This window comes from Notothenia rossii (genome assembly GCF_949606895.1).
Source record: "Notothenia rossii genome assembly, chromosome: 6".
NCBI classification, from domain to species: Eukaryota; Metazoa; Chordata; class Actinopteri; order Perciformes; family Nototheniidae; genus Notothenia; species Notothenia rossii.
In genome coordinates, this window is record NC_136909.1 from 45,873,044 (window position 1) to 45,900,225 (window position 27,182).

The window sequence follows — 27,182 nt, forward strand, 5'->3', positions numbered from 1 at the left end:
AATTTTGGCTTGAATGGCATTCCATACATGAGCACGAGAAACTAACCCGTTATCCCGACTTTATTGTTTTTTATTTTTGGAGAAAGTTACCGGTGCGCCAAGGAGGAAGTGGAGCACACAGGAGACAACCATTTCATTGCAGACTGTAATTTTACGTGGGGAAATGACAGTGCATACATTATTTGAGATAAGCCTATATTTCAAACTCAGACTTAGTTTTATGGACAATTCGGCCAGGGGTGTAGAGCTATTTGTTTAAGCACCGGATTAGTAAAACAGGAGAGTCTGTAAACCAGTCTGCTTTGATCTATGAATAGGCTTGTTTGAGACGCGTTGCGGCTCGCCTCGAAAGTAGACGAGAATAGCCGATCGCAGCCGGGGGAGGTCTCAAAAAGCTCGCCTGAAGTCGGACAGCTCCGACTCGGCTTCTTCTTCTTCTTCGCCTTCTTCTTCTTCTTCGCCTTCTTCTTCTCTCAGTTTTTTGGCGGATTGCAAACAACTTTAAGGTGCATACCGCCATCTCAGGAGTCGGCTTGACTCGGTTTGCATTTATAAAGAATACACACGTGTTTAATCGTTAATGTCAGATATGTACTAAGTAAATACATTTGTTCCTGCTCAAGATTAGATTCAACTTTATTGTTATTGCACATATTACAGGTACTGAGACAACGAAATGCAGTTTAGCTTCAAATCAGGAGTGCAACAAGCAGTAAAGTGAAAAGTAATGTACACAATCTATAGAATAAAATATAGAATTAATTGAATGATGAATAAACAGTGAGGGGTATGAATACACTAGATATACACAGCAGCCTATGAGCACTGAGCAGTATGAACAGTGTGTATGAATATGCTAAGATATATAAAGTATGAAAACGGTAAGCAGTGCAAGTATAGTATAAAATATATAGATATTAATTTCATGATGATAAACATTGTGGAACAATTATGAAAAATGTGAATGGAAGGGGCGACATAAAACTGACACAAAACAACAACAAACTTTTGCAGAGCCAACACCCCTCCAACGGGATGTGTTCGCCATGAGGTCCAAAAACTGTTCACACTCTGGGGATGAGGAAAGACTGCAAACGGAGATAAGCCGCCAGTAATCATCACTGTTCTTCAACTTGCGCATGAGAAACTTGATCACATTTGTGCCAATGATGAGATCATCTCGCTGGCCTGGCACCACAAGAACTGGAACGATGCAGCTCTCCCCATACACCTTCAGTTCAACTTCGTACATGCACTTCGGTTTAGTGAGTTTTCCTCCACACCCAACTAAAACCACTTCCTGAGTCATCGGTCTTGGTTCTGACAATACTTTTTCACTCAGCATCTTTTCCACTGCTTCTTCACTGAAAGTACAGGCCATGGAACCTGAATCAAGCATTCCCTGCATCTGGAACATATTATTCACATTGACTGGAGCATAGAATAGCTCATCATATGGCTCAACTCTATGCGTGTTCTGTGCTATCATCGTCACACCAGCCGGTGCTGCACCGCACAACTTCACATAACACTGTTCATATTCACTGTCACTTCTGAGGGTTTGTTTGTCCTCACCCACACGTCCCCTCTCCAAATGCGGGCCAGTCAGTTTAAAGGCTGCTGCTCTCGAGGTGAATGTGCGGCCTGGTCCTCCCGTCCGGGAGTGTAACTCTGACAGTCTTTCTTGATATGGCCAGGCTTAAAACAAGACAAGCACAGGCGCTCCCGCCGACAGTGTGCTAGAGTGGAGTGTTCCATAGACTTGCATACCTTGCAGTGTTTTCTCTGGTCAGACGGGTGCTGCCTATACATTGGCTGGTTGTTTTGAGCCATCGGCTGGCTGTTCTGAGCCATCGCCTGGCTGTTCTGAGCTAGTGTGCGGTCAAGCAGGCCAATCAAAGTCTTTAGGCAATTACCATCAAACTGAGGAGCAGATGTGACATTCGCTTCAGCCTGGACAGGGGGCAACACTGGAAGGCTAGGCATAGACACCTCCTCAGACACAGGTGTTTGAACATGAGCTGCCACATGTCTTGCTGCGCTGGGGCGGTTTGGTCTGGTGTTCAGCTGTTCTCTCATTTCGATTTGATAACGGTCAACATGCTCCTGTATTTCACCAGCTGTCCACTTCTCTGGCGCTTTGAACCGCAACACTGCAGCCAGGGAGGGATCTGGACAATACTTGACAAACATCATGGTTACTTCTTGACGGGGATCATCAATATGTCTCCCATGTCTGCTCAAGCCCTCCTCAGCTGCATCAACAGCTTTGTTAAGGCGGATCCAGTACTCGACAGGGTCCTCTCCTGCTACAGGCACAGTGCTGTAGAAGTCTGCAAGGGGCATACTCGAACATGACACACCACCAAAATGCTGTTTCAATATGTCAGTTATAACTTTTGGGTTCTCGTGAGGCTTCAATAACGGATTGCTACGGAGCGTTATCTTCACAATGTCTCTGGCTTTGCCCATTAATCTAGTCAACATCTCCTGATGCTGCTCACCCAGCTGTATGCTCCTCTTCCTCAAGTACGTGTCCATGAGCTCCTCCCACTCATGCACTGAGAGCTTGTCAGACCCATCTCCTCTGTACACAGGAGGCTCTCTCACATCGGACTGCATGACTAACTTCACACCAGTTAGGTTAAGTGTGGAGTCAACGCGCGACTGGCCTGCACCTGAGTTCTGAACCCGTGCTTGACTGCCTTCATTCGCTTGACTCTCTTCCTTTAACTGAGCTGATATAGACTGTCCCACTTGCTGGGCGATGTGTGCGATGAGATCACTCAAAGCTGGGTCACTCCTGTCTGGGATGGCCGAAAGTGAAAAGGTAGGTCTGTCGGTAAGGGACGGGTGGCTAGGTAGACGGGTGGAGGTGAGAACTGGGGAACCTCCATTGTCTGGAACAATAACTGGGCGGTTGTAGCTGGGCGCTGGCGACATCATGTCGCCTGGACTTGCAACTGAAGAATTAAACAGCTGTGCCCCCCTCCCAAAAGAGTTAAACAGCGGTGCACCCCTCCCCAAACCAGCAACTGGAGAGTTAAATAATTCCAAACCAGGAAGTTGCGCCCCCCTCCCAAAACCAGAAACATTTTGAACAGCTTTCCCCATTACATTGAAATCCATCTCTTTTTTTGTTTCAAAAAAACTTTGTTAATGTCAACAAAAACAGAAAATACTGATTCACAATGGACAATTTTTTCAATGTCTTTTTCTTTCACTTGACACACATTTTTCCAGAAAGAACACAATGTCCTTGTAACTGTGACAAAGCCACTTCAATATAACCTTCATAAGGGAACCTCTTTTTTGTTGTTGTTTTGACGTCCTCCGGTGACCAAGCTGGTGTTGATCCACGATGTGATCCGGGTCACGGCACCAATGTAGCCGGTCTGGGCCTACTTCTCAGCAGACCCTTGCTACGACTCTGCGTTGTGTTGTGCGTGTTTGATGGACAAGGAGATTCGGTTGTTGTCTTTAACCGAAACTGTGGCGTATTTATTCCTCTGCATGAAGTAAACACAATAATGCAGCAGCATTAATACACATGGACGTCTGCAACACACCAGTCTCAGTCTGCCATACAAACAACTGAGAGACTAGTACTTATAAAACATTCAGATATCAAATCTTTCAGAATAGATCACAATACACTGTACAATTACAGTTACACTGGAAATGTATACACCACCGGCTAATTAGTATTTTTAGACATGTAAATAAAACAATAAAATAAACACATAGTACAAAACACAATAGACCAAAAACATGGGATTAACAAACATAGCTGCATGAAGTAAACACAATAATGCAGCAGCGTAATACACGCCGTATAGACTGAGAGTTACGTCATCTCCGTTCACTCCAATGGACCACTTTTTTACAGCAATGGCGGATCGTGGAGCCTCTCAATCGTTCCCCGGAAGTTAGCGCCAAGGCTAGCAGAGCTGTAGAGTTGCAGCATAATAGACCGTTCGTGACGGTAAGAAAGGTAAGAAGAAGTTTAAAGATTTATATTGCGGATATTATCAGTACATCTGATTCAAATTAACATGTGTATTAAAGGATGTCAGTGGATTATCCCTAGATTAGTAGATTTAGGGAACGTTGACAGATAACAGATAAAGCTAGGATACCGGATCAAGTTAGCAACACACGTTGAACAGCCTTTTAATTGTAAATTCCGTTCTCTTAATGTCAATTCGTCCAACGTTGTTGAATTAGAGAAGAGGGGCTTCTAAACAGGATTGTATTGGGGTGGAGGGAGTTAAATATTAGTTAAATATAACTTTGGTGCGTGTAAGAGTGAGTGTTTTTAGCAGAGCCATACTGTGTCCTTGTGATTATGTTGATTATTACCCGTCTGTATAATGTTGCAGCTCAGCTGATTTTGGATTGATGGCAAAGGGAGAGGGACTTAAGTGAGAGTGAAAACACAAGGTAAGTTTAATACTACTGTTTTATATAAGTAAGCATACTAAACATGTATTCTATCACTGTATTATATAAGTAATCTTGTTAGTAACATATGGCAGGTGGAGGGGCAGTGATGTTACAGGTGGAGGAGCAAGACTGCAAACTCACAAGAAAGAGAAATCAAAGTTTGTTCTCCAGAGAAGAGGTTGATTTCACTTCATTTATTTCATATTTTCTAAAGATGTGGAAATGGCAAAAAAAAAACTTGAGAGCTGTAACCAAGACAACTGTAACAACATGAGTAGAGAGCCACCAAGGTTTTTCAAGTCCCTCTCTTACTCCATTTTGCCAACCCAAACTTCCAGGTACATGACGGGACACCTTGCTTGTTTTTGTTGTTTGCGCTCCTCTGGCTGGGTGCTGGCAGGTGAAGGGCAGTGATGTTGGCAGGTGGAGGGGCAGTGATGTTACGGGTGGAGGGGCAGTGATGTTAGCTGTTACACACCAGGCTCAAACTTAACACATTGCATCCTTCTTTGCAGTGTCCTTATTTCCTGGAAGGGGAATCTGCAATTCCTCCAAAGTTTTGTAACCCGTTGGTCTGCACGCAAAGTGAATTTTTAAAGCCTTCTTAATTGTCTCATTGCTCCATTTCATCCCCTTTGTGGTGAGTCTGCCTAATGCCTTAAGTTGGTCTTTTGAAAACATTTTCTTATATTTGTTGTCCCTAATTGTCATTGTTTTCTTGAGAGCTGCATTTTCCTTCCTGATTTTTCTTAGTGCAGACTTTGCTTTTTTGGTGATTCCTTCTTGGCTCTTTAATTTTCTCTTTAATTTTTTTAATAGATCTGTTTGACTGGCTGCTGGTTCCCTCGTATGCTGACTGGCTGCTGGTTCCCTCGTATGCTGACTGGCTGCTGGTTCCCTCGTATGCTGACTGGCTGCTGAGTGGGTGGTGTCCACCCTCCCTGTCTCTCCTCACTAGCCATGTCCTCTCTTTCTTCACCCTCACTTTCCTTTCTCTCAGTCTCCTCATCCCTTCTTCCCTCAATCTTTGAGACCAATGTAAGTAGAAGACATGGCACTGTAGATTTTCGAATATTTAAAATATTATACCACTTAAAAATAAGAAATATGACTTTTGTTACTAAGAGTTCATACTTATTATACCTGTGTCACCTTTCACTCTATAGCTGTGATCATGAGCTATGGGCTTTGTAGATACAGGTCCCGTGGTGAATCGTGGTGCAGGGGCCCTTCTCTTTTTGACCACAGGGCGATGCACGAAGATGATGGGTATGGCCTCTGCTCTCAGCCTAATCTTGCCCTTTTTTGTCTTGACAAACTGGTCTGCATCAAAATGTGCCTGCGGAGTGACTTGAGGTGCAGGCCAGTCGCGCGTTGACTCCACACTTAACCTGACTGGTGTGAAGTTAGTCATGCAGTCCGATGTGAGAGAGCCTCCTGTGTACAGAGGAGATGGGTCTGACAAGCTCTCAGTGCATGAGTGGGAGGAGCTCATGGACACGTACTTGAGGAAGAGGAGCATACAGCTGGGTGAGCAGCATCAGGAGATGTTGACTAGATTAATGGGCAAAGCCAGAGACATTGTGAAGATAATGCTCCGTAGCAATCCGTTATTGAAGCCTCACGAGAACCCAAAAGTTATAACAGACATATTGAAACAGCATTTTGGTGGTGTGTCATGTTCGAGTATGCCCCTTGCAGACTTCACACACAGAACAACTCAGTTTTGTCTGCCCACATACATATTCCATAGTGGTTGAATACACAGTATTAGGAAACACTTTATACTTACTGGACATGTTATACTCATTACATACTGTATATAAAATATGACCAAGAATGTGAGACAACTTTATAGAAATTCATATCACATCTGTTACTGATGCCATTTGTCATACTTTGTTAAACCAGGGCTCGACATTAAGGACTGCCCGATGGCCCGGGGCCATCTAGTATTTAGCTCGGGCAATGAAGCCTCACCTGCTGGTTGCCCGATCGGGCAATCTATTATGCCAAGATCATGCAACTCGCGGATCCAGTAATGAGTGACCCGACAGTAAAACTAAACATATCTATAACTAGTTTAGGTAGTTTGAGAGGTAATTAAAATAGCTACGTGTGATATTCTAACCTGGTGTGTGTTTTGTCCGCTCACTGCTGCATGTGATCATGCGGAGCTGCGTGTCGACTCGTCAGCAGCAGCTGATCTCTCTCTCCCATCTGTTTAGACTTCACTCGCGTTTATGTCCATATCGATCAGATCCAGCTAGTTCTAGCTAATGATATGACTACCTGCTTATTAAAAGACACCTAAACAATAAGTGTCGCTATGCAACTGGGTGAGGCCACAAAGTATAGCGCAGCATTATGCATTTGTTTACATGCCCACCGGAACCCCGAGGCATTACCAACAGATCAACGCACAATCAACCCATACCATACTTTCTCCACATTAAGTGTTAGACATTAGAATTGACTATTCTTGTCTGTCACATACTCTTCTTGTCTGTCCCATAAGTGGCGCAATATTGCGCTAAAGGGAAATTATTTTGACCGAAGAGATTTAGATTTGCCGGCCAACGGGAACTCTGACGTGACCATTTTGTGTGCTTCGCGGATGCGCTCGGCTCCTCTCGACTGCTGCTCAGGTCTGCTCGGTCAGCTTCCGGATGAGGAGGCATTCGTTCGACCAACTTACAGTAGATAACATTACAAACATTTTTAACAGGGGCCATAATAGTGTAAATAATGTTTGTTTTGGCAGTTACAACTGAATGTAATGTTTTCTACTTTTTTACATCTGGGAACTGGGAAGGAATTTGCCTTCATCAGATGGAAAGTGTCTTGACCAACAACTTAAGTATTTATTATAGCTATGCAGGGCATGCAAGAGAGCAAACACAAACAAGAACAAACAAACAAGTGAAATTAAGAACAAAATTGAAATGGTACAATATCATATTGTGGTGGTTCATCTTATAATTCAGTCTAGAGAATGTACCACACAGCATCTAAGACCTGCAAACATCTACATTTTCCCCCAAACCCTTCGTGCCATTTAGTCCACGCGCATTTTTCAGGGCAATCTCTATTGGGCTCAGGGCCATCTGTAAATTAGCTTAGATGGCCCACAGGGCCATCTCCCAAAATCCTTAATGTCATGCACTGTAAACTCACAAATAATAAAGTTCCATAACTTCAGTTAGGAACAAAGACCACACCTTATCTGCCCAAGGCAATTTCCCATCCAATAGGTGTGCTATATAGGTGTGTATAACCCTTTCTCCTGTCTGTTACTCCCTCTTTCAGCACAAGAACCAGAGGGGGATTCAATGGAGCCTGAATACCTGCACTGAGAACCTCACCCTGCACCCTGAGTCTCAACTCTGTGTTTTTCAAGCCTTTCCCTGTTTTTTTGTATTAAACAAAACATTAAGCTTTCCCAATGGTGTGGTTTTCGTTTTGTGAAAAAGTGCAAATGCAGTGTTTGTATATAATAACCTCACATATTTTGTTGCTGTTGGTCGTGAAATTGCTCCTGCTGACTTGAGCCAGCCATTTTTTCCTGCGCTCTGTGTCAGTGGGGAAGCTGTACATTCTTACTCCTTTCTCTGAGCGATTTGAGCATCCCCAGGCAGCACGGCAAACCATGGTGGCGACTAGGAGGCAGCACAGCAAACCAGGACAACACGGAGGAAAAGGCACAGACAAACTGCATGATATGTTATTCAATGTTTATTGAATTCCATGTATTTGCAATGGATGTTCCTAAAACAACACATTTAACATCATCATCATGCTGCTGCTGCTGCTGCTGCTGCTGCTGCTGCTGCTAGTCCATTGATAGTCACCTGTCGGTCTCCTGTCCTTTCTGAAAGCCATAAAGATGACATTAGTCATTTAGATAACTTGTGTCCTCAATTACCATGGGATTACTGAAACTACCATGAATTTAAGAAAATGGTAGAAATTAATCTAATCTGAATTTTTAAGCATTCCTTTGGATCCCCTCCCTCTAAATATATCAATAAACATTAGAAAGTGATGCTCCTGACCACCATACAAGTTTAAGAAGATAATATTGGTTTTAAAGAATTCAAAGCTATAAACAGCAACAGGCTCTTTAACCAAGGCACTGTTAGCCTAACATGTAAACTAGTTGTTCACACTAATCCTAATATTATCACTTAATATTAGCAAATTCTATTTTATTTTTTAAAACATATTGATGTAAATACATACACATATCGATTTGTTGTATAAATATTGCAAATCAAAACCTTTATTCACTAATAATTACCAAAAGTCGAAGTTCTATCTCCTGTTATCATGCATTCACATTGCCCGCCATGAACCTCCGGGGAACGATCCTCATCTGCCACGTGACGATAACCGTTTTTGGACTTCCGCTGTCGTAACTCTTCTATCTATATGGCGCTGGGTCTTTTGTAGTAAACATACCAAAATAAAAGTGACAATAAATAATATTGGAACAATAAAATAAAACGTGAGGGATTATTGGTGGAATGCATTCCTGTATATTTATATACCTGCTACATATACAAAGCTTGGAAAAATGCCTATTCATGGGTACCAAGTACGTCATTTCCGGAATGCCCGCCGCCATCTTTGTGACCGACTGACAGTTTGTTTACACCCGTCATGGCAGCAAACACAGCGCATTTAAACGGGAAAGAGAGAGAGAGATATTTGTTAAAGACGGTGTTTTTTGGATGCGATCCCTATTTGTTACCCCCAACTGTATTTTGTTTATTGAATTCGGCTAAGTGTCTTCCCCAACTAACTTTTCCCGACATATTTATCTTGTTCACAATCCATCTCCATTCACCGGAGAGAGCCTGAAGGCTTTTAAGAGCACAGATGCATATCAATACGCCGTTGCCAGGTGGGTGAACGACACCAAGATATGGTATGTGGAGAAGACACACCTACATGTGATCACAGCGAAGGAAAGTAATTTAACAACAATCATAAACCGTGTTATTATAGTTGTATTTATGTCTAAAGTGATGATGTTAGCTTGCTAGCCAGTTGCTAGCTATCATAACTCCAGCTGGCAGCTAGCTATATTGTTTTAAAGCAACATACTCTTCTTTCAATGACAAATGAATTCTTATTTTGTTCTACATAAGCAAGAGGTCCCTGTTTATTTCACGATTTTCTGTCACTTGCACTATTGTTATATTTCGCGTTGCTCTATCTTTACTTGTTTTTTTATGTCTTAAGGATATTGTATGTTGTAGCCTACTTTTGGAGCAGCCTGGGACTTCAGATATTAAATTCCAATCTGCGCTGTAGCTATTGTATTTGACAATAAACCTTTGAATCTTACATTTGTACAAGCTCAAGAGAGTTTAGCTTGTATATGACAAAATTAATGTTCTGCATTTTTCACTTAACAGGTCAATCATTCCAGGCTTTGAACAGCAAACCAACATCTCCATGGATTGTGGTGCATGAGGACGGGACAGTGGTGATGGCGCATTGTACATGCATGGCAGGGTTAGGAGAGGTTTGTTCCCACGCAGCAGCACTTATGTTTACAGTTTTGGCTGCTGTTGAGAAGAGAGAAAACCATGCACAGAGAAGCCATGCACATGGACACAGCCTAGCACTAAAATGTTGAAGTACGATGAGGTGTCTAACATCTTCGCCATTAAAGAACAAGTTCAAACCGAAGACCTGTTTCAGCACATGAGACCATCTGCTGATGATTTCAAGTTATTCTGTGAACAACTCCACCAAAGTGAAGAACAAGAGACAAAACCCAAGAAAAGTGCTATCCTGTCGGTCATTGAAGGCCATTCCCACAGATACACGCCAAAGACTGTACAACTGGATCTGCCAACACCCCTTACCAGTCTGTATCAAAGCAGCAGACTTGTACTGGATTTGCCTGCACTGCTAGAGGAGGGTGCCAAAGTATTTGAGGAGCTGAATCTCACACCAGAGCAGGTAAGAAGTAGAAATGGCTTACGGTAAAATAAAAGCGTGTCACAATGCTAAATCCTAAACATTACTAAATGTATTAAGAATAACTTCACTGCTTTCTGATAATTACAGCTCTTTTGATAGTTCAATTCTGTTTGAGTGTTTGTTAGTTGAGGAGAAGACCAGGAAACAGAGTAGGTCGAGGGTCTGGTTTGAGCAGAGAGCAGGGAGAGTTACTGCGTCATCCTTCCATGAGGCAGCCAAGACAGAGAGCTCTTCGTCTTTGATTAAAAGAGTTTGCTATCCTCGCTCCTCTCAGTTTTCCACTGAAGCGACCAGGTATATATACATTTAGGCAGCAAGACTAAATCATACATTCTTTCCACTACTTCATCATGAATAAATACAATAATTGAGTAACTACATATTATGAGGGTAAAACAAGATATTAACATTCTAATAACAGTATTTTAGGGACTTTTTTTTCCAAAATAACATGTTCTTTTCCTCAGATGGGGTTTACAAAACGAGGACACTGCCAAAAAGTCTTACCTGGTGGCTATACAAGATCACCATGAAGACATCAATGTTGCAGCATCAGGGCTCATCCTCAACCCAGAGCTGCCATGGATTGGTGCATCCCCAGATGGTGTCGTGACCTGTGCTTGCCATGAGCCTGGCATTTTAGAAATTAAGTGTCCTTTCAGCGCTAAAGACCATAGTCTACTTGAATGCACCAAAGACTCACGGTTCTGCCTGACTGTCCCTGAGGGAGGTGTGATGAACCTAAAGCTGAATCACAGCTATATGTATCAAGTGCAGGCACAAATGCGTGTCGCAGAGGTAATGTTCTGTGATTTTGTGGTGTTGACACCTCAAAATCTTTTTAAATGTTGTTTGATGGCGCATTTTTTGATGTTGCCCATTAATGCAAAGGTGGTAAACGTCATTAGAACGGGGATACTACCAGAGTTGTTGGGTAAATGGTTTACTGTGCCATGCTTCTCCTCCACTGCAACCTCTGACAAAACATCTGAGGGACATTAAGAAGCTGACAATAAATAAGCTCTTCTTGTCAGACACTGGTCTTTTACTTTTGTCTTCAATGTCAGGTTTTTGTTTACCCATTAAGCTTTCATGCTGTAGATTGTGCAATAAATAACTGTATCTAATACTTGCAGATGCATTGTAGTATACAGTAAGTAGGAGTATTTAAAAAACCTCAAGGAACAAATACTTGGAAAAAGTGATGTTTATTAGTTAAAAACTGGACATTTTAATGTATTAATTGTAAAGATAATAGAGAGAAGATCCAACATACATAGAAAAAGGGAATACACAATAAGCATTTTGTTTCATTTAGCTGACGCTTTTATCAAAAGTGACTTACAAATAGTATCTATCTATTCTGTGGTTACCACAGATGGACAGACATTACAAAGAGCACAGCAAACTGTTACCATTTTGTCAAGGGAAGTAGGTTGTCCTTGAGTGGCTGCTTGGCAAAGAGACAGCAGGATGGTGCTCTGAAGGATGGTGTATTTGTTCCTGACCAGGCCAATGACTCTTTCCACATGGATCCTGACGGCAGCGAGTCCCCTTGTGGATTCAAGTTCCAGTGGATGCAGTTGCTGCTTGCCTTTGGTGAATGCTGGTATTTTCAACTGTGCATTATACAGCCCCACAGTGTCTTACACATTGAAGCCTCTATCAGCAAGAACAACATCTCCTGGTGATAATTTCTCAAGATATTAGCAGTTTTCTGTAATGTATTTGTCGCTTGTAACCTGAATTTGATATTTGAGGGCCAAAATATATGTGGTGGCAGTCTGACATACATGACATCTAAAGTATTGTTGAACATTCTGACAATACTGCTCTTAGACATATGAAAAAGATAAACAAAAATATATAAAGGTAAGTTAAGCCTCATTCTCATCAGTGTTAATAAAAAGCTATGAAAATGAGTCAGTCTTGGACCGGCTTTCACAAACCCAGACAGGAAGCCAAAAACAACCATCATTTTAGCATAGCTTGGTAGGCCTGTTAGTTCCTGTACCATCTCATCATTTCCTTTGAAGGCTTCTTCATTGAAAGACAGCACATTAACTTTGTCCTTAAGACAATTAACCTCAGCTCTTCGTGCACACTCGTTGGTCAATGCCTTGACTAGCTTGGCAGGCTACATTTGAGCATGGTTCCACAATACCTGCGCTAAGAATGGCTTGAGAGTAACTGTGGTCATCTTTCACACATTCTACCTGTTCAACTAAGGTGATGTCAAGCCCAGTGGCACCACTGGTGCTGGAAGGTGCCACATTCTCATGGTCACTATCAGAAACCAAAGTCTCAGTCCGTTTCCTTTTCATCTGCTGAGTATGCTCAAATCTGCTGGTGGCATAGATGCTTCTCTGCCGCTGTCCAGCTGACGTGTGCGCAAACTGGCTGGGGATGTAGTCAGGACTCATGGGGTTGTCATTTTTTCTTCCTAAGCAGACAGAGGCAAACATGTTAGAATATTAATGTGTGTATAAGGCCTCCTAATAAGATAATGACAAGTATTACGATCCAACTTAGGTAAAAGTAGCAATAATACATGTAATATAAATACACAAGTAATTTAAGGCATGCATTCAATAATATTTCTTTCTCAGTTTTCTGCCAGAAATGTGTCTTTTATCCAAATGCAGTCGGTTTAAAGCTTAAAGGAACACAGAGCAAAACTAATGCAGTTCTTTCAAAACTGGGAATATTGAGTGCTATGTTACCATTACACTGCTAACGGTAATTATTATTCGGCAACTGAATTATCTATGTTGAAGTATTTAGAAAACTTATTTCTGACAAAAGAAGCTAAAAGATAACAATAAGTGAAGAGCTTACCGGAAACGAAGTGTTGACTACACAATCTGGAGTTAGATGTCGGCTGCCAGTGATCCCTTCTGATGGCAGCCAGCCATTTATTACGACGGTCTAAGTCTTTGGGGATCGATACAAACTGTAGTCCGGGGTTCCTCTGGCGACTATTGTCACAGCCCACAGCACAACAAATCCCAGGCATATCCACAAACTTTATTATTCACGATGTGTCTTTCTCTGTTGCTTCCTCCGTGTTCTCTGTTGTTGTAATGACTTGCTGTGACCGGACACCAAAATGGCGGCGCTAGAATACAGTGACGTCACGTGGTACCCATGAATTGTGGCTGTCATACTTGCAAACAGTGGCAACTAATAGTATTGTGAAGAAATGTCATGACAACCATCTACAGACTGTTACTGCACGCTGATTGTTGTGGTCCTATTTAGGACAAAACGTTCAGAGCTGTCCTTGTTCCAGTCCGCCCCTGATTGATTAGTGCTTTAACTCGTAAATTACACCCAATGTTAAAGCTTGTTGATGATATGTGAGATTGTAAATTGTCATGCATTCTAAAGTGTTCACTGTATTTTTTCCTTCAACAGATACCAAACCAAAGCAAAATCAAACAGCGCTTTTAAGAGCCTTTTTCAATTTCTTCTCTTCTCCCTCCTCAGAGCTATATTCCCTACATTTCTTCCTGTCTTCTCCCCATTTTTACCATCTTCATCTCTGTCTCTTTACCACTTTCTCTTTTGTATTTATACGCATGCAAACACACACACCTGTGTGTGTTTTGATTTCTAGTTCCTGAAATGGCTGCTAAACAAGGCGAGGAACAGCTAGAAGATGCCATTTTCCTTGCCGATTTACTTTGTAAACAACTGAAGGTACATTTTTTTATTTCAATTGTATTGGTTTTGTGCCCGATGTACTGATTAGGTTGATTGATTATGTGCTTGTAATTTTGTAATGCTTGTAAGTGAATAGGAATACACTGGGAATGAAAAGCAGCTTGTTGTGAAAATGCATGACTACTTTATTGAAGGAGGAAGAAGACAGGGCCAGAGCAGCATCTAACAGGAGCAGAATCCGCTGGGTTGGCAAAGATGCTCAGGGGTGTCCTCTAAAAAGGAGGAGCAGAAGTGGGGCAACCTGCCGACGTACTAAAGGTTTGTGCATGTATACAGGTATTCATGATTAACATATAATTTTTGTTTTGATTGTTCGCAACATGATTGGTACAGCATGTTTCAGCTTAGAGAGGTATTGAACAAATATATGTTATTCCGTCATACGTATAAAAATAGGCCATTGTAATAAATAGTTAGAGTTGGTTGGAACTGTTAGAACTCTTTTAATGCATAACATTTGCCTGCGATTGCCTCCTGTTCTCTGTAATTATTATCTGTTACCAATATATCTATTATTATAATTATTATTTTTCAGCCAGAACTGTTGCCATTGACAGTCCAGTGACTGTGGAACCAGCTGGAGCAACCTCTGCAGTACCCCCTCAGCTTTTTGGTAGGATGACATTTACTATCATTGAAAGTTAGGAAATGTTTCAACATAACATCAAACGAATACTTGATGCAATATGAGTACGCTGTTGTGATGCTGAACATTTTCTTTTTTGTTTGTTTCCAGAAGATGAGATTCAGCAATTGCAGGAGCTTTTGGTTGATCAACCATCAACCTCTTCCTCATGGTGCCTGCGCCAAAGTGCTGCCTAATAGGAGTGGCAAAAGGCAAGGTCCCATCACTTGGACAGCTTGCTGTCTTCAACTATGGTACCGGGAAGGAGATGCTCATATTGCTCCACTCCTGCGGTCCTTCGCTGCAGAGAATGCATGCCCCTTCAATGGTTGTGTCATGACTGTGACATTTCTAAACACAGCATACACACCCTTAATATCAGGGAGTCCTTCAATGAAGGATATTTCAAATGTATTCCCCCAACAATGTCACTAGTCAAGACAAATGACATGTTCACTTTGAGACACCAAGGTATTTCACTTAACACAATTTAGCCCCAAGTGGTTATTTTATAACTTTCCTAATGTGCTGGTAGTTTAAGACATATTTTTAACCTCTCTTCACAGATCGTCTTCTGCCCACTGGTAGGGCTTCACACTCGTGTAACCCTGAAGGTGTTACAGAGCCTATAGGCAGGCCTGTCATTTTCCTCTGTATTAATGGTATGATTTTAAGTGTTCTTTTTGTCACCCTAATACAGGTAATGAATGCGATTGTTTTTACTAAACTATGTTTGTTATTAGGGCGTTATGATTTGCATCTCCCCAAGAGGGTGTGCAACACATGCCATTACGAATGGACACCTGATTGGGGAGACCTTCTGTGAACAGAGACACGTTTTATTCCACGGATGTCTTCAAATCTTTTGAGGACCTGAAGACTGTGGCACCAGGTTTGTCCAGACAGGCCTTTTTATAGATGCTGGAACGGAGGACACAGCATTATGGGAGGGTAAGATGACTTTCACTGAGTATTGCATAAGTAGAGGGCATTGTGAAAGGATGCATTTTATTTTGTGTAGATGAAACATGTTGATTGGAAATATGTTTATGTCAAAATAACTAAATTGAAAAGCTTACAATGTTACTGAAAGTAGTTTAACTAGTTTTACATTAGAGCTAAAAAACCTAGCACTGGTAGATGTAGGACATACTGTATAAGATCAAACATATCATAATCCAACTTTTGTTCTTTACTGAAGAACACAATTTGTATGATGAAAAACATTGTGCTCTTCTGTGGGAAAAAATGGGATTATGTATTGTATTGTACTGTAGAAAAAGTAGAGTCATGGTGCATATGACAAAAGCTGAAATAATGCTCCTTCTCTTCCAGCATCTGCCAATCCTAACCTGACCTTCACTTTTCATGATATCGTGTGTTAGGGATACTCCTAATAGCCCCCCTCTTGCCTCCAACCACTGTGAAAGTCTTCCTGTTTCCTCGTATTATTCTGACATGTGTAAGGTAACAATTTTGCTTCTCAAACTTCCAGACAGGAAAAATCCATGGAGATGTCTTCCAAAGAAGCTTTCTGGAGTATATGGCCTGCCAGTACGAGTGCCAGAAAATGACGTGTGAGGAACCCTTCTCATGCCCAGCTTCTACTTCCAAAATGTTGGCTGTGTCAGTGGATGGGAATAGGAAACATTACCGTTTCCGACAGTCACAGAGGTACATCTTTTTTGTATGTCAATTGAATTTAAGAAGTAGCCTATCAATGATGATAATAATGAATTGAATATTTATTTTTGAATTTAGGATCGATTAACCACTTTTTAAAGGGCCGTTCATCATGGAAGACTCGGCTGTCACAGACTTTGTTGACAAAGTCAGAATAAATGTAAAATGTGCAAGCACAACATTTTTTTTCCTATCATTTTTCTAGCCTTTACTTGTTTTGAGAGTGTAACATTAAAATGTATTTAATTGTAGACCCCAGGAAATGGTACATGTGGTACCAGCCGGTGGTCAGCTGCTCGAGAGACAGCAAGAAGAGCCAGCAGGCTTGATGAAGAGGGTTTAGAGGTGGCTGTATGTAGACATGGAGTGCTACTGAAAGCTCTCAACATGTTCAGAGGAGAAATATTTGCCTACCCCTTGTTCCTTCAAATGCAGTTTCAAGCTACAAACGTGCATTTTTATTGCACAGATATTGCTTGTAAATACTGGCCCTACCTCGAGAAAGTGGCAAAGACAATGCCAGAACTGTGACCTTTGCTGAGCATGCAACCGTTTCTCTCGGTCATGCATGCCAAGGCCCATTCCACAAAGTGTGAGGTAGGCCCACTCTTATATTATGGTGATTGTAAGAATTTTTTTTAATTAATCTATGACATATAATATATGTGTATTTGTTAGATTGTGCGGAGTGGGAGAAATTTGGAGGGTGCTGGTTCGACGGCCGGGGAAGAAGTGGAGATGGTGAACAGCTTTCTGTCACGTTGTGCCATCACAACTAAGTACATGACAAAATCAGGTATGTCCTCTTGTCATTAGACCAACATAATTCTGTCTTGGAAGTTATTATCCATACTTTACTTTATCTTTGTCTTTGATGTAGTCTGTTTCAACAGCACTAGAGTTTTTATGAGTTGATTTCCAAATACCCAAGTTATATAATCTGCTTGTCAATTTTGCTTTTAAAAACAGCTCGCAATGACATGTTGACTGTCCATGCAATGGGATGGAACAGACGGAAGCAGGAAAACCTTCATGTCGTGTTGGCCAAGAGATATGTCAAGGTAATGGCCATGTAAGTATAGGCATGACAAGATTAGATTTGTAAGACTAATGTGCAAACCTGTCACAAACAATAATTGTCCAAGCTGTTAAAGTGTTGGATACTGAGTGCTTGCGCAGGTCTGGAAAAGTTTGAATGATTAATTACTGTTTTCAAGACATGAAAAGTTATGGAAATTTGGGTGAAAATCTTGAAAATACATCTGTATCGGCAACATCTTTTTTACAACAGACAATCACAATGTTGGAGGGTGAGACTCAAAAAATGAAGGACACCTGCGAAGAGCTTGGATGCCCTGAGGACAAAGTCCAACAATGGGTTAATGATTTTAGAGACTGGGCAACAAACGGTATGCTGTTTCCTAACTTGATAATATAACATTGTTATTTAACGTATAGTATTAACACCTATGTTTTCTTTGTCCTCAAACTGTGAACTGTGTTTCTTGTTATTTACGTTTCTTGTTATTTAAGACAACACATCAGGCGACAATCAGTCTCTCCAGAGGTCCATTGAGCAGCTATTTCTAGGGCTGTGCCAAAAGAAAGCTTGCCTCTATAGACAGACTGGTAAGTTATTATTATTCAGTTGTAGTCATGTAATTAAAAAATTCCATTGAACATTGTTTCTGTAATCTTTTTTACAATTACGTCATATAGACAGCAATAAGATTCGGCAGTTGCCTCGCAAAAGGTTAAGGGAGGAAAAGACCAAACTCTTAGCGGCAATACGCCAGTACAACACCGGACAGCTTCCTGAAGGAGAAATCCAGGAAAAAGAGGTGGAGAGAAGACTGTCTGCAGAACAGCAAACAACAGACAGTCTAATATGGCCATGGGAAGTGCAAAGTGATGGTAAGAGCTTCTCTTGTTTGTGTTTATAGAATGTGTTTATTTTCTGGCACTAAGCAAGACCTATAACACCAGCTTCCCAGTCAATGGACTATGACCGGTCACTTATCCTTCTGGTGCATGTCTTGGTCGGTAATGGTATGCTTGCTGTTCCTCTCTTCAGAATCGGTGTCCATTTTGGCCCAAAAAAAAGTATTTGATGCCTACATGGGCAAAAGGAGACTTGTGGAGGAGAGGGCCATAATTGTGAGGGAGATGAGGCAGCACTGCCTTTATCTGAGAAGTCAGGCTGACAAGATCAGGATGCAGATGCAACATGTGTCATGTGGAGGACATAGTGGTAAATTCCATGATACCATACCCAAATACTACTTAACATCCACAGTGTGTACTAGTAACAAAAATGAGATGCCTTTTCACTATTCTATTCTCTATGTTCTGCCCTAGACATGACTCAAGAAGGGAGAGATAGATTAGCTAGTCTTCTAAAGAAAATACTTGCTGACGTGGACACACACATCCAGCCTTTTTCTTCGGCCTACAGCCTGGCAATCGGACCAAATGCCCCTCAATGGCCTGATGACTCTGTGGAGAACCATGACCAAGACAGTGACATCAGTGATGACAGTGAGGAAGACCCTGATGAGGACATCACACACACCCTACCCCCACCTTGAGGAAAGGACGCTGGGGCACAGCGCCTCTCTCCCCCACCCTACCCCCTCCTTGAAAAAGGACGCTGGGGTACAGCGCCTCTCTCCCCCACCCTACCCCCTCCTTGAGGAAAGGACGCTGGGGCACAGCGCCTCTCTCCCCCACCCTACCCTGAAGGACAACCAGTTAGAGGGTGAGAGCCAATAATTTCCCTGCATTACTGCAAAGAGCCACATCATACACATACTGTAGGCACACATGCTGGGTGTATGTCCCCCCACCTCTCTCTCTCCTTTCTGTGTGCTCCCTCAGTCTCTTCCTCTATGTGCCAGTCTCTCTCACACATAGAACATGAACATCTAAACATTTACAATAATTGACCCACACACTCAGACACACAGTCCCTCACATAGACACACATACCTCTGCTCAGTCAGAATTCTTGTTAATGTCACACACCATGATATTGACTGAAATGTACTTAACCTCTCCTACCAGTATTAAGACCAGAGGCCAGTTATCGTCAACCAATAACATTGTGTGCACTCTCACACACAACTTCTCACTTCAAATAATGTGAAAAAAAGTTGTTATCTTACTATGCATGTTGCTTCTTTGAACTAAGTGAACATTCTGGAATGAATTGCCTTGAACAATCCTTAAAAATGTGGCTTGTGAGGAATATGTAAACGTTTGTATTTAAAACAAACCCATGACTATGGTTGGTTCAAACATTGCTATTTATTGTATTTTAGTTAATTCTCCTCACATGATAACTATCTCAACCTTTACTTAACCCTCTAACTGACAGAAGCTTTGCTGACAGAGATGCACTTTCTCTATTTTTTATTTCTTTACCACAATTCACCTAATCGGGAGTCCTTCTGTGTCAGCAACCAGCTTTCCGTGAACAGGCCCTCTCACACTCACACACACACCTACCTACAACTACAAAGTGTTGCCGTTTAGGGTTGAAAACATTATATTGAGTTATTACGGTTTTATCTGAGTTATTATCTTCAGAAGCAGAACTCTCCCTTCACTGTCACATTGCGAGTGCAGTAAAGCCTGCCTCCGGTGGTGCAGGATCTGCATTCTGATTGGCTAAATCACTTCTGTGTTGAAAACTCTGTAACGATTGGCCTGGAACTTGTGTGTTGTTTACCCTTTGTGAACTGGGATACATATGCGCAAAAAACACACAAAATAAAAATTCTATATGAATTGAAGTTCACAAACCATGGTTTACGTGTCAACTCACTAATTTCTTTGTTGATGTTCACATATCTGTTATCTGATTAAATAAATGCTATTTTAGCCCACTTCCTTCCAACTGGACAGATGTTATCCAATACCCATAGTCCGACAGGTATTCACCTGGCTTTCTTAAAGTAAAACAGGTAAACAAGTTAACAAAATACCACATTTATTGTCATGTTTCTCACACTATGAATGTACCATTACAACAGCATTCGTCTACATATAAGAGGCAATGTAAGCTGTGTCCAAGTTCTGACACCCATGTGCAACATCTCAACTGGCTCATATCTTGTCTTATTAATGTTTCTCATAACTAATTGTATTAAAATAAACTCATTTTCCATCAACCAGCTTGTCACAGGAGTGTCAATGTTCGTCACACCCTCTGAATGTACCATTACAACAGCATTCAGCTACATATAAGAAAACATACAAGTGTGTCCAAGTTCCGACACCCTGTGTAACACCTCAACTGGCTCATATCAGAAACAGAAATCCTTTATTAGTCCCACAGCGGGGACATTTCCGCTTGTTACAGCTAAAGTGGCATAGCAGCTAAACAAAATGCATACCACAGAATAAGCTAACATATTAATTATATTATATATAATTATATTTTAAAACATTTTAGAAGGCCTCACGAAATACTTTAATGTAAATTAAAATGTGAAGGAATGTGTGTAATGTGGTGATTGCTATCATTGACATTATTCACCCACGGATCTATGGGTTGGGGTATTGTTCCGCACGGACATTTTAGTTAACCGGACTTCCTGTTGATGTGAAATCCGAAAACATTTTATAAAAATAAAATAATACTTTATTCCGAGTTTGCTTGCTTTTCTCTTTGGAGGTCATCACATAACGGCATTGTAATACACGGTTCGGCTGCATTAAATATTACATATCTGCCGTAGTTCTCTATTTATAGATCCTAAATATATCAGCAATCAAACAACATCTTACATTTCTTTTCACATAATACGTCTCCTGGCAGTATCAATACTAATTCGGCTGACTTTTATATTTGATCCAATTGGTAGATAGGCTGTATTTACACCATAAAGGTGCGCAGCTGATAGAAAGTGACACCTAGTGGTTAAATCACGTTATTGAATTTTATTATTTTTATTATTAGATATTAATAGGAGACACAGTCAGACACACTAATAAAGCTTTATTTAAACATTAAAGAATACTTTAGGTTAAGGTCTTCTTTTGAATAAGAAAAAAGCTTTGGGGGTAGGCTATACAGATACATATTAAGCCTGACTAAGTACTAATATATTGCTTTCCTGCAAGTTAACTACTGTATGTGTAAGCACTTATTTTAACTGATATTATACATATGTATTATACTCTTATAAGATGTATGTAGATAGTATAAGAAATGTGCAGAATATGACAGTTTAATGGTGGAGGTATACACACATATTGATAGATGTCTTGTAATGCACTGTTGAGGAACCTGTGACCCAAGTTTTTCATCTCCGACCTTGTCAGGTATTGAACATTCAATAAATAAAGAACACAGAATTATTAAATATAAAACACAGAATTTGTGTGATTATACTAAATGATTTACAAATAAACACCACTGCATATTTAAAACTGTTACACATGCTGCTGTAACGGAAACATTTCCAACTTGGGATCAATAAAGTATATCTTATCTTAAGATGATCGATACTACTGCAATTTTTCCAACATGTGCCTCTGAACCTTGACAAGTGCATGTTTCAGGCTTATCAATTAACAACAGGAGGGGTCACAGACATAAGACCAGCTGTTAAAGAAAGCTCTTCTGACCTTAGCTGTCATGTGGGTATATATTAATGCTGCCCATTATGGACACAAGCAATTTTCACCCATTTATTAATTATATGTTTTACATTTGAGTGTTCCTATCCCCTAAACCTCCAGGGATGTACACAGTTTTAATACTGGCAACTTCTTATTATGTTCTTAAAACGTCTTTTAAAACTACAATTCCCAGTAGAGACGTTCCATAGAACATGTTGGGAACATGGTTGCGAAACACACAATAGCCAGCATGTGTAGTTCTGGGGACGGGGTGGGGGAGGGCCGTGGTTCCTTTTCAAAGTGCTGCCTGTTCGACGCTCGGCGTAACCCACGGCGCAATGCCACTCAAACATCCAATCACAGAGCTTGAGGACTCATCACGGGGTTACATAGCGGAGAAAATACTTCTGTGTGTATGTGTTTGTGTGTGCCAGGTGTGATTCACATGGGGGGATGGGCACATAAGGGGGGGAAACACATATAGTGTATGTGTTTGTGTGTGTGTGTGTGTGTGTGTGTGTGTGTGTGTGTGTGTGTGTTGTATCTGATCCGGATGGTTACTAATTCCATTTCTTTATGGCGGTCATTGGTGTTAAAAAGTTGACTAAATCATCAAAAATTCAATGAAAGTGCTGATCAGCAATTGTATATGTTCAAATATCTACTGTGAAGGAGATCATAAACCTTAATGCAATTGAATCTAAAACAAAAAAGTTTTGATTGATGAAAGTAGTAAATCGGTCAGATTTGACCCGAACACAACAGGAGGATCAATGACCGCATTTTGTGTTGACTTTGTTGGAGTTTTGTCAGCTAGGAAGTCAAACTGTTTTGTTGTTATATGTAGGTGTGTATTTCAGATCTACATTTTTGTCCTTTTGGTACAAAGAGCATGTGTTGTGGTCATGTTGCCATTAAGAACAAACTGGAACAGAAATTCTGATGTTGTCAGATTGGTTTATCAAGGACTAGGGAATATCGTTTTACCTCCTTAATCTCAGTAAGATGGACACTTATGGGATACAACTAGGTGAAAAAATTACATTGCCTACTCCTAGATCTAGTGCCACTAAAGTCCCGTTCAATCTGTAGACTAGGGCTATTCAATTGGAGGCACGCGGGCCACATCCGGCCCCCGGGTGATATTTACTGGCCCTTTGAGTATGATGTTAAAAAGTTAAAAAAAAAAAGATTAAAGTTTAATTAAAAAAAAAATCCATTTAACTTTTTTTTGGGCCAGAGTGCCTTTATTGCTGAGAGGGTGTTACATTGAGAGATAGAGGGGAAGACATTGCCAGAAAACTTTGGCGGGCTCGGGTTTCGAACCCACCTACTAGCAACTCCTGTCATTTATTGCGTCTCTGCGCGCGTCCTCGCCGCTCGCGCTGCCCTTCACTACAAGCTCGCGTACCTTCGACGGTTTCGCGCCAATGGTACGATTAATCAAACCTGGTCAGCATAGTTGGATATCAAAATGTCTCTTTCTACGTTAAAAAAACGAAAGGTTGACACCGAAAACCGGCAATTCAACAGCGAGTGGAAAGAGAAGTACTTGTGTGTAAATGTCAGTGGGAGGCCCGTGTGTTTAATCTGCGATTAGTGTTTATCGGTGAGTAAAGAGTACAACTTGAGAAGGCATTTTAAGACAGCTCACGCCAACTTTGACGCCACTTTTCCAGCGGGCTCTGGTGCTCGCCGCCAGAAGATTTTGGGGCTAACTTCGTGCTATGACCAAAGACGTAGCTCCCTGCTTCGGGCTTGCACTGACCAAGAGAGAGCGACCGCAGCGTCCCTACGAGTGGCCTGGATATTAGGCAAAAAGAAAAGCACTTTTACGGACGCAGAGACAGTCAAAGAGTGTATGCTTGCATCAATTGAGGAAGTAGTTGCAGTTGAGAAAATCTGAAAAAGCGTTATTGACTCAATTAAGAACATTCCGATTTCTGACACGTCAACATCAAGGAGAGTGGAGACCCTTGCATCGGACGTTTTTGAGATTCTCTTGGACAAACTGAGAAAGGCAGAGGTTATGCCGCTAGCTATTGATAAATCCACTGACAGCAGCGATGTTGAACAGCTGTGCCTCTATGTTAGATTTTTTGATGGTGAGTGCTTTCTGGAGGATCTACTTGGATTAATTATTTTGGATGGACACACGACCGGTGAGGTGATGTTCCACAAAGTGGTTTCGTTTTTCAAGGAGCACAAGTTGGGATTGGATCGTATTAACATGCTTGTAAAGGATGGGGCCCCTGCGATGTCGGGCCGAACACAGGGACTGTCCGCTAGGCTGGCAGATGTGGCTTGTTGGGGCAGAATCTCTGCTCCGCGCCGTTCCTATATGAGCGGGTTCTCAAAAGAAGGAAAATTTCAAAGCAGCCAGGATAAGGGTTAAACAATAATCTGCTTTAATGGCAAAAACATACAAATACATCACCTAAATCACGAAGCACTCTGCAGAGCACTCCGGGCTCAGGTTCTACCACTGTGTGAGACACGTCTCAGGAACAGCAAGTCAAAAACAAGAGCGCCGATCTTCTTCTTCTTCTTCTCTTGCTTTTGGCGGATTGCAAACAACTTAAAAGGTGCATACCGCCACCTACTGTACATGAGTATGCATCATCACATCATTCCAACTCATTAACCTATGTTCTAATCAAAATAAAATAAAAATTAATTAATAAAACCATTAAATAAATAAAAACAAAACAAAACAAATCTATGTTCTTTCCTGACCTAATGTTAAATTCTTTTTCCTACCCCAGTTTCACTCAAAAATTTAAACAGTGCCTTTCTGGTAGCTTTTACTCCCTCTCCTTTTGTTCCCAAAACACCAACCACACTCCACTCCCTCTCTGCCTCTAAGACTTTAGCCTTTAATTGTTCTCTTTCCGCTTTATAGATGTCACAATTTAACAATATATGTTCTACATCTTCTTTTACTGCACAGTTCCCACACTTGTTACTGTCACTTTTCCCCATGATATACAGCGTACTATTCAAAGCCGTGTGATTTATTCGGAGTCTAGCCATCATGATTTCCTCCCTTCTGTTTCTTTCTTTATGAATATTAATTGTAATTGTATTTTGTACTTTGTGATAGTCCTTGCCTTTCTGGTCTTTCTCCCACCTTTTCTGCCAGATCTCCATCCCTTTCTTCTTAATGACTGCTTTTCCTTCTCCTTTACCAAGTTGAACTGGTAGTGTTATTTGCTTTTGTAGTGCAGTTTTTGCTAATCTATCAGCACACTCGTTCCCTTTCACCCCCTCATGTGCAGGCACCCAGCAGAACTGCAGATCTATGCCGCTTCTGTGCAGTCTTAACAGGCTATGATTCAGTTCTATGAGAATGTCTTCTCTAGTAGTTGTTGTTGATTGTATGCTTTGTGATATGGACAATGAATCTGTACATATAACCACCCTATCTGGTCTGACCTCTTCAACCCACTGCAATCCTATTATTACAGCAAGCATTTCTGCTGTATACACTGATAATTGATCAGATGTTCTTTTTAAAATAGATATTTTAAAGTCTGGGATGTATATGCCAACTCCAACACGCTCTTCCTTGTTCTTAGACCCATCTGTATACATTTGTAGGTAATTGTAGTACTTTTCGTTCAGATACATACTTGTTTTAATTCCCACTTTATTTATTTGCCACTCTTTTTTCCTTTCTATGATATCCATATCTATGTTAGCTTCTGGGAACAGCCATGGGGGAACAATGCTAAATGGAGTTGCTTTGGCAAACGGGATATTCTCCACTCCATATGCCCTCGTTCTTTCCTTACTCGTCCAGCCAAACCCACGTCCCTGGAATTTTGCATATTCCCAGCAATCCTGTAATATTCTGTTTGTAATATTTTCTTCTCCACTACCTTGTAGTCTGACCCAGTATGACAGAGCAAGTTTCTCTCTTCTGATCTCCAGAGGTGTCTCTCCTGCTTCTATCAGAACTGCATTAATAGGGGATGACTTTATTGCTCCAATACACAGCCGCAATGCTTTATATTGTATTCTATCAATTTTTAAAAGCGATGTTTTTGCTGCTGCTCCATATACTATACAACCGTAATCTATTGTGGACCTCATAATTAATCTGTAAATGTCTATTAATGCTTGTTTATCTGCGCCCCAGTTGCATCCAGCTACAGCTCGCAATAAATGTAATACTTTTTTGCATTTTGTTTCCACTTGATTAATATGCATTTTCCATGTGTATTTGCTATCAAACCACAGTCCTAGGTATTTGAACTCATTCACCTTTGTCATTGGACGCTCATATAGTGTTAGCTGTTGGCCATCAATCTTGCGTTTGTTTGTAAATACCATGTAGCATGACTTGCTTTCTGACATTTTGAATCCCCAGTTATATGACCACCTCTCCACTTTTGTAATCGCTCTAGCTATATTCTCCATTACGTATGGGGCATTTCTTCCCCTCATCCAAATAGCCCCATCATCTGCGTACAGAGCCGATTGTATGCATGTGTCTAAGCATGTAAATATATCATTAATCATGATGTTAAATAATATTGGACTGACTGCACTCCCTTGGGGAATACCATTTTCTATTTCAAAATAGTTGGAAATATCTGCTCCAACCTTTACTCTAAATGTCCTGTCTGTTAAAAAGGCCCTTACCCAATTGTACATTCTCCCTCCAATACCCATTCTACCCAATTTGATCAGTAACCCATCCCTCCACATAGAGTCATACGCCTTTTCAATGTCAAAGTACACTATTGCCATTATCTCTTTCATTTTCAATGTTTTTTCCACATCGTTACTCACTCTTACTAGCGCATCTATTGTGGAACGCCCTTTACGAAATCCGCTCTGAAAACTACTCAGCAGCCCTTTCTGTTCCAGTACATGTGAGAGCCTACGGACAATGATCTTTTCCATCCATTTACATAGGTGTGATGTAAGAGCTATTGGTCTGTAGTTACTAGGGTTAGCTGTATCTTTCACTGGCTTATTGAATGGTAGCACGATTGATGTTTTCCACACACTTGGCATATCTCCTTCTCTCCAGATTTTATTGAAAAGACTCAACACCATTTTCATAGTT

General features: G+C 41.1%; 3 protein-coding genes and 1 long non-coding RNA gene across 11 annotated transcripts; 3 read left to right on the forward strand and 1 right to left on the reverse strand.

The window, feature by feature from the left end:
• Window positions 1-1,344: 1,344 nt before the first annotated feature.
• LOC307043029 (uncharacterized protein) lies at window positions 1,345-25,766 on the reverse strand. Its single transcript, XM_079687215.1, has 2 exons — window positions 24,543-25,766; window positions 1,345-3,509 (listed from the first exon to the last, which is right to left on the reverse strand). The coding sequence occupies exon 2, from the start codon at window positions 3,127-3,129 to the stop codon at window positions 1,606-1,608; it is 1,524 nt and encodes a 507-aa protein (XP_079543341.1). The 5' UTR covers window positions 3,130-3,509; window positions 24,543-25,766; the 3' UTR covers window positions 1,345-1,605.
• LOC307043030 (uncharacterized protein) lies at window positions 3,502-11,572 on the forward strand. Of its 4 annotated transcripts, XR_013809263.1 has the most exons (7): window positions 3,502-4,443; window positions 4,962-5,086; window positions 5,266-5,976; window positions 7,756-9,376; window positions 9,870-10,422; window positions 10,569-10,737; window positions 10,911-11,572. XR_013809263.1 is itself a non-coding variant. In XM_079687216.1 (4 exons), the coding sequence occupies exons 2-4, from the start codon at window positions 10,087-10,089 to the stop codon at window positions 11,443-11,445; spliced, it is 1,050 nt and encodes a 349-aa protein (XP_079543342.1). In that variant the 5' UTR covers window positions 8,319-9,376; window positions 9,870-10,086; the 3' UTR covers window positions 11,446-11,480. The 4 variants fall into 4 exon arrangements, 2 of the variants coding, with proteins under 2 accessions (XP_079543342.1, XP_079543343.1); XR_013809264.1 differs by lacking the exon at window positions 10,569-10,737; XM_079687216.1 differs by lacking the exons at window positions 3,502-4,443; window positions 4,962-5,086; window positions 5,266-5,976 and having other exon boundaries at window positions 8,319-9,376; window positions 10,559-10,737; window positions 10,911-11,480.
• LOC307043031 lies at window positions 13,287-15,495 on the forward strand. 2 transcript variants are annotated; one of them, XR_013809265.1, is made up of 5 exons: window positions 13,287-14,145; window positions 14,304-14,427; window positions 14,705-14,782; window positions 14,906-15,265; window positions 15,361-15,495. It is a non-coding gene; the product is annotated as an uncharacterized lncRNA (long non-coding RNA). The 2 variants fall into 2 exon arrangements; XR_013809266.1 differs by having other exon boundaries at window positions 14,906-15,398.
• On the forward strand, window positions 15,543-20,645 carry LOC307044180 (uncharacterized protein). 4 transcript variants are annotated; one of them, XM_079689257.1, is made up of 11 exons: window positions 15,543-15,745; window positions 16,290-16,468; window positions 16,556-16,637; window positions 16,730-17,074; window positions 17,156-17,273; window positions 17,447-17,549; window positions 17,769-17,886; window positions 18,011-18,106; window positions 18,197-18,391; window positions 18,552-18,728; window positions 18,836-20,645. In XM_079689257.1, exons 6-11 carry the CDS (start codon window positions 17,481-17,483, stop codon window positions 19,063-19,065), a joined length of 885 nt encoding a protein of 294 aa, XP_079545383.1. In that variant the 5' UTR covers window positions 15,543-15,745; window positions 16,290-16,468; window positions 16,556-16,637; window positions 16,730-17,074; window positions 17,156-17,273; window positions 17,447-17,480; the 3' UTR covers window positions 19,066-20,645. The 4 variants fall into 4 exon arrangements, with proteins under 4 accessions (XP_079545383.1, XP_079545380.1, XP_079545381.1 ...); XM_079689254.1 differs by having other exon boundaries at window positions 17,447-17,538; XM_079689255.1 differs by lacking the exon at window positions 16,556-16,637 and having other exon boundaries at window positions 16,947-17,074; window positions 17,447-17,538.
• Window positions 25,767-27,182: the final 1,416 nt, after the last annotated feature.

What these genes read in the sequence shown, in the direction of transcription:
- LOC307043029 (XM_079687215.1), bottom strand. Translation starts at nt 3,129, where the DNA reads ATGGATTTCAATGTAATGGGGAAAGCTGTTCAAAATGTTTCTGGTTTT.
- LOC307043030 (XM_079687216.1), top strand. Translation starts at nt 10,087, where the DNA reads ATGTTGAAGTACGATGAGGTGTCTAACATCTTCGCCATTAAAGAACAA. An exon ending in TGAATCTCACACCAGAGCAG is followed by an intron (nt 10,423 to 10,558) that starts GTAAGAAGTAGA and finishes ATTCTGTTTGAG; the next exon opens with TGTTTGTTAGTTGAGGAGAA. An exon ending in TTTTCCACTGAAGCGACCAG is followed by an intron (nt 10,738 to 10,910) that starts GTATATATACAT and finishes TCTTTTCCTCAG; the next exon opens with ATGGGGTTTACAAAACGAGG.
- LOC307044180 (XM_079689254.1), top strand. Translation starts at nt 17,021, where the DNA reads ATGCAACCGTTTCTCTCGGTCATGCATGCCAAGGCCCATTCCACAAAG. An exon ending in TAAGTACATGACAAAATCAG is followed by an intron (nt 17,274 to 17,446) that starts GTATGTCCTCTT and finishes TTTTAAAAACAG; the next exon opens with CTCGCAATGACATGTTGACT. An exon ending in TAGAGACTGGGCAACAAACG is followed by an intron (nt 17,887 to 18,010) that starts GTATGCTGTTTC and finishes TTGTTATTTAAG; the next exon opens with ACAACACATCAGGCGACAAT.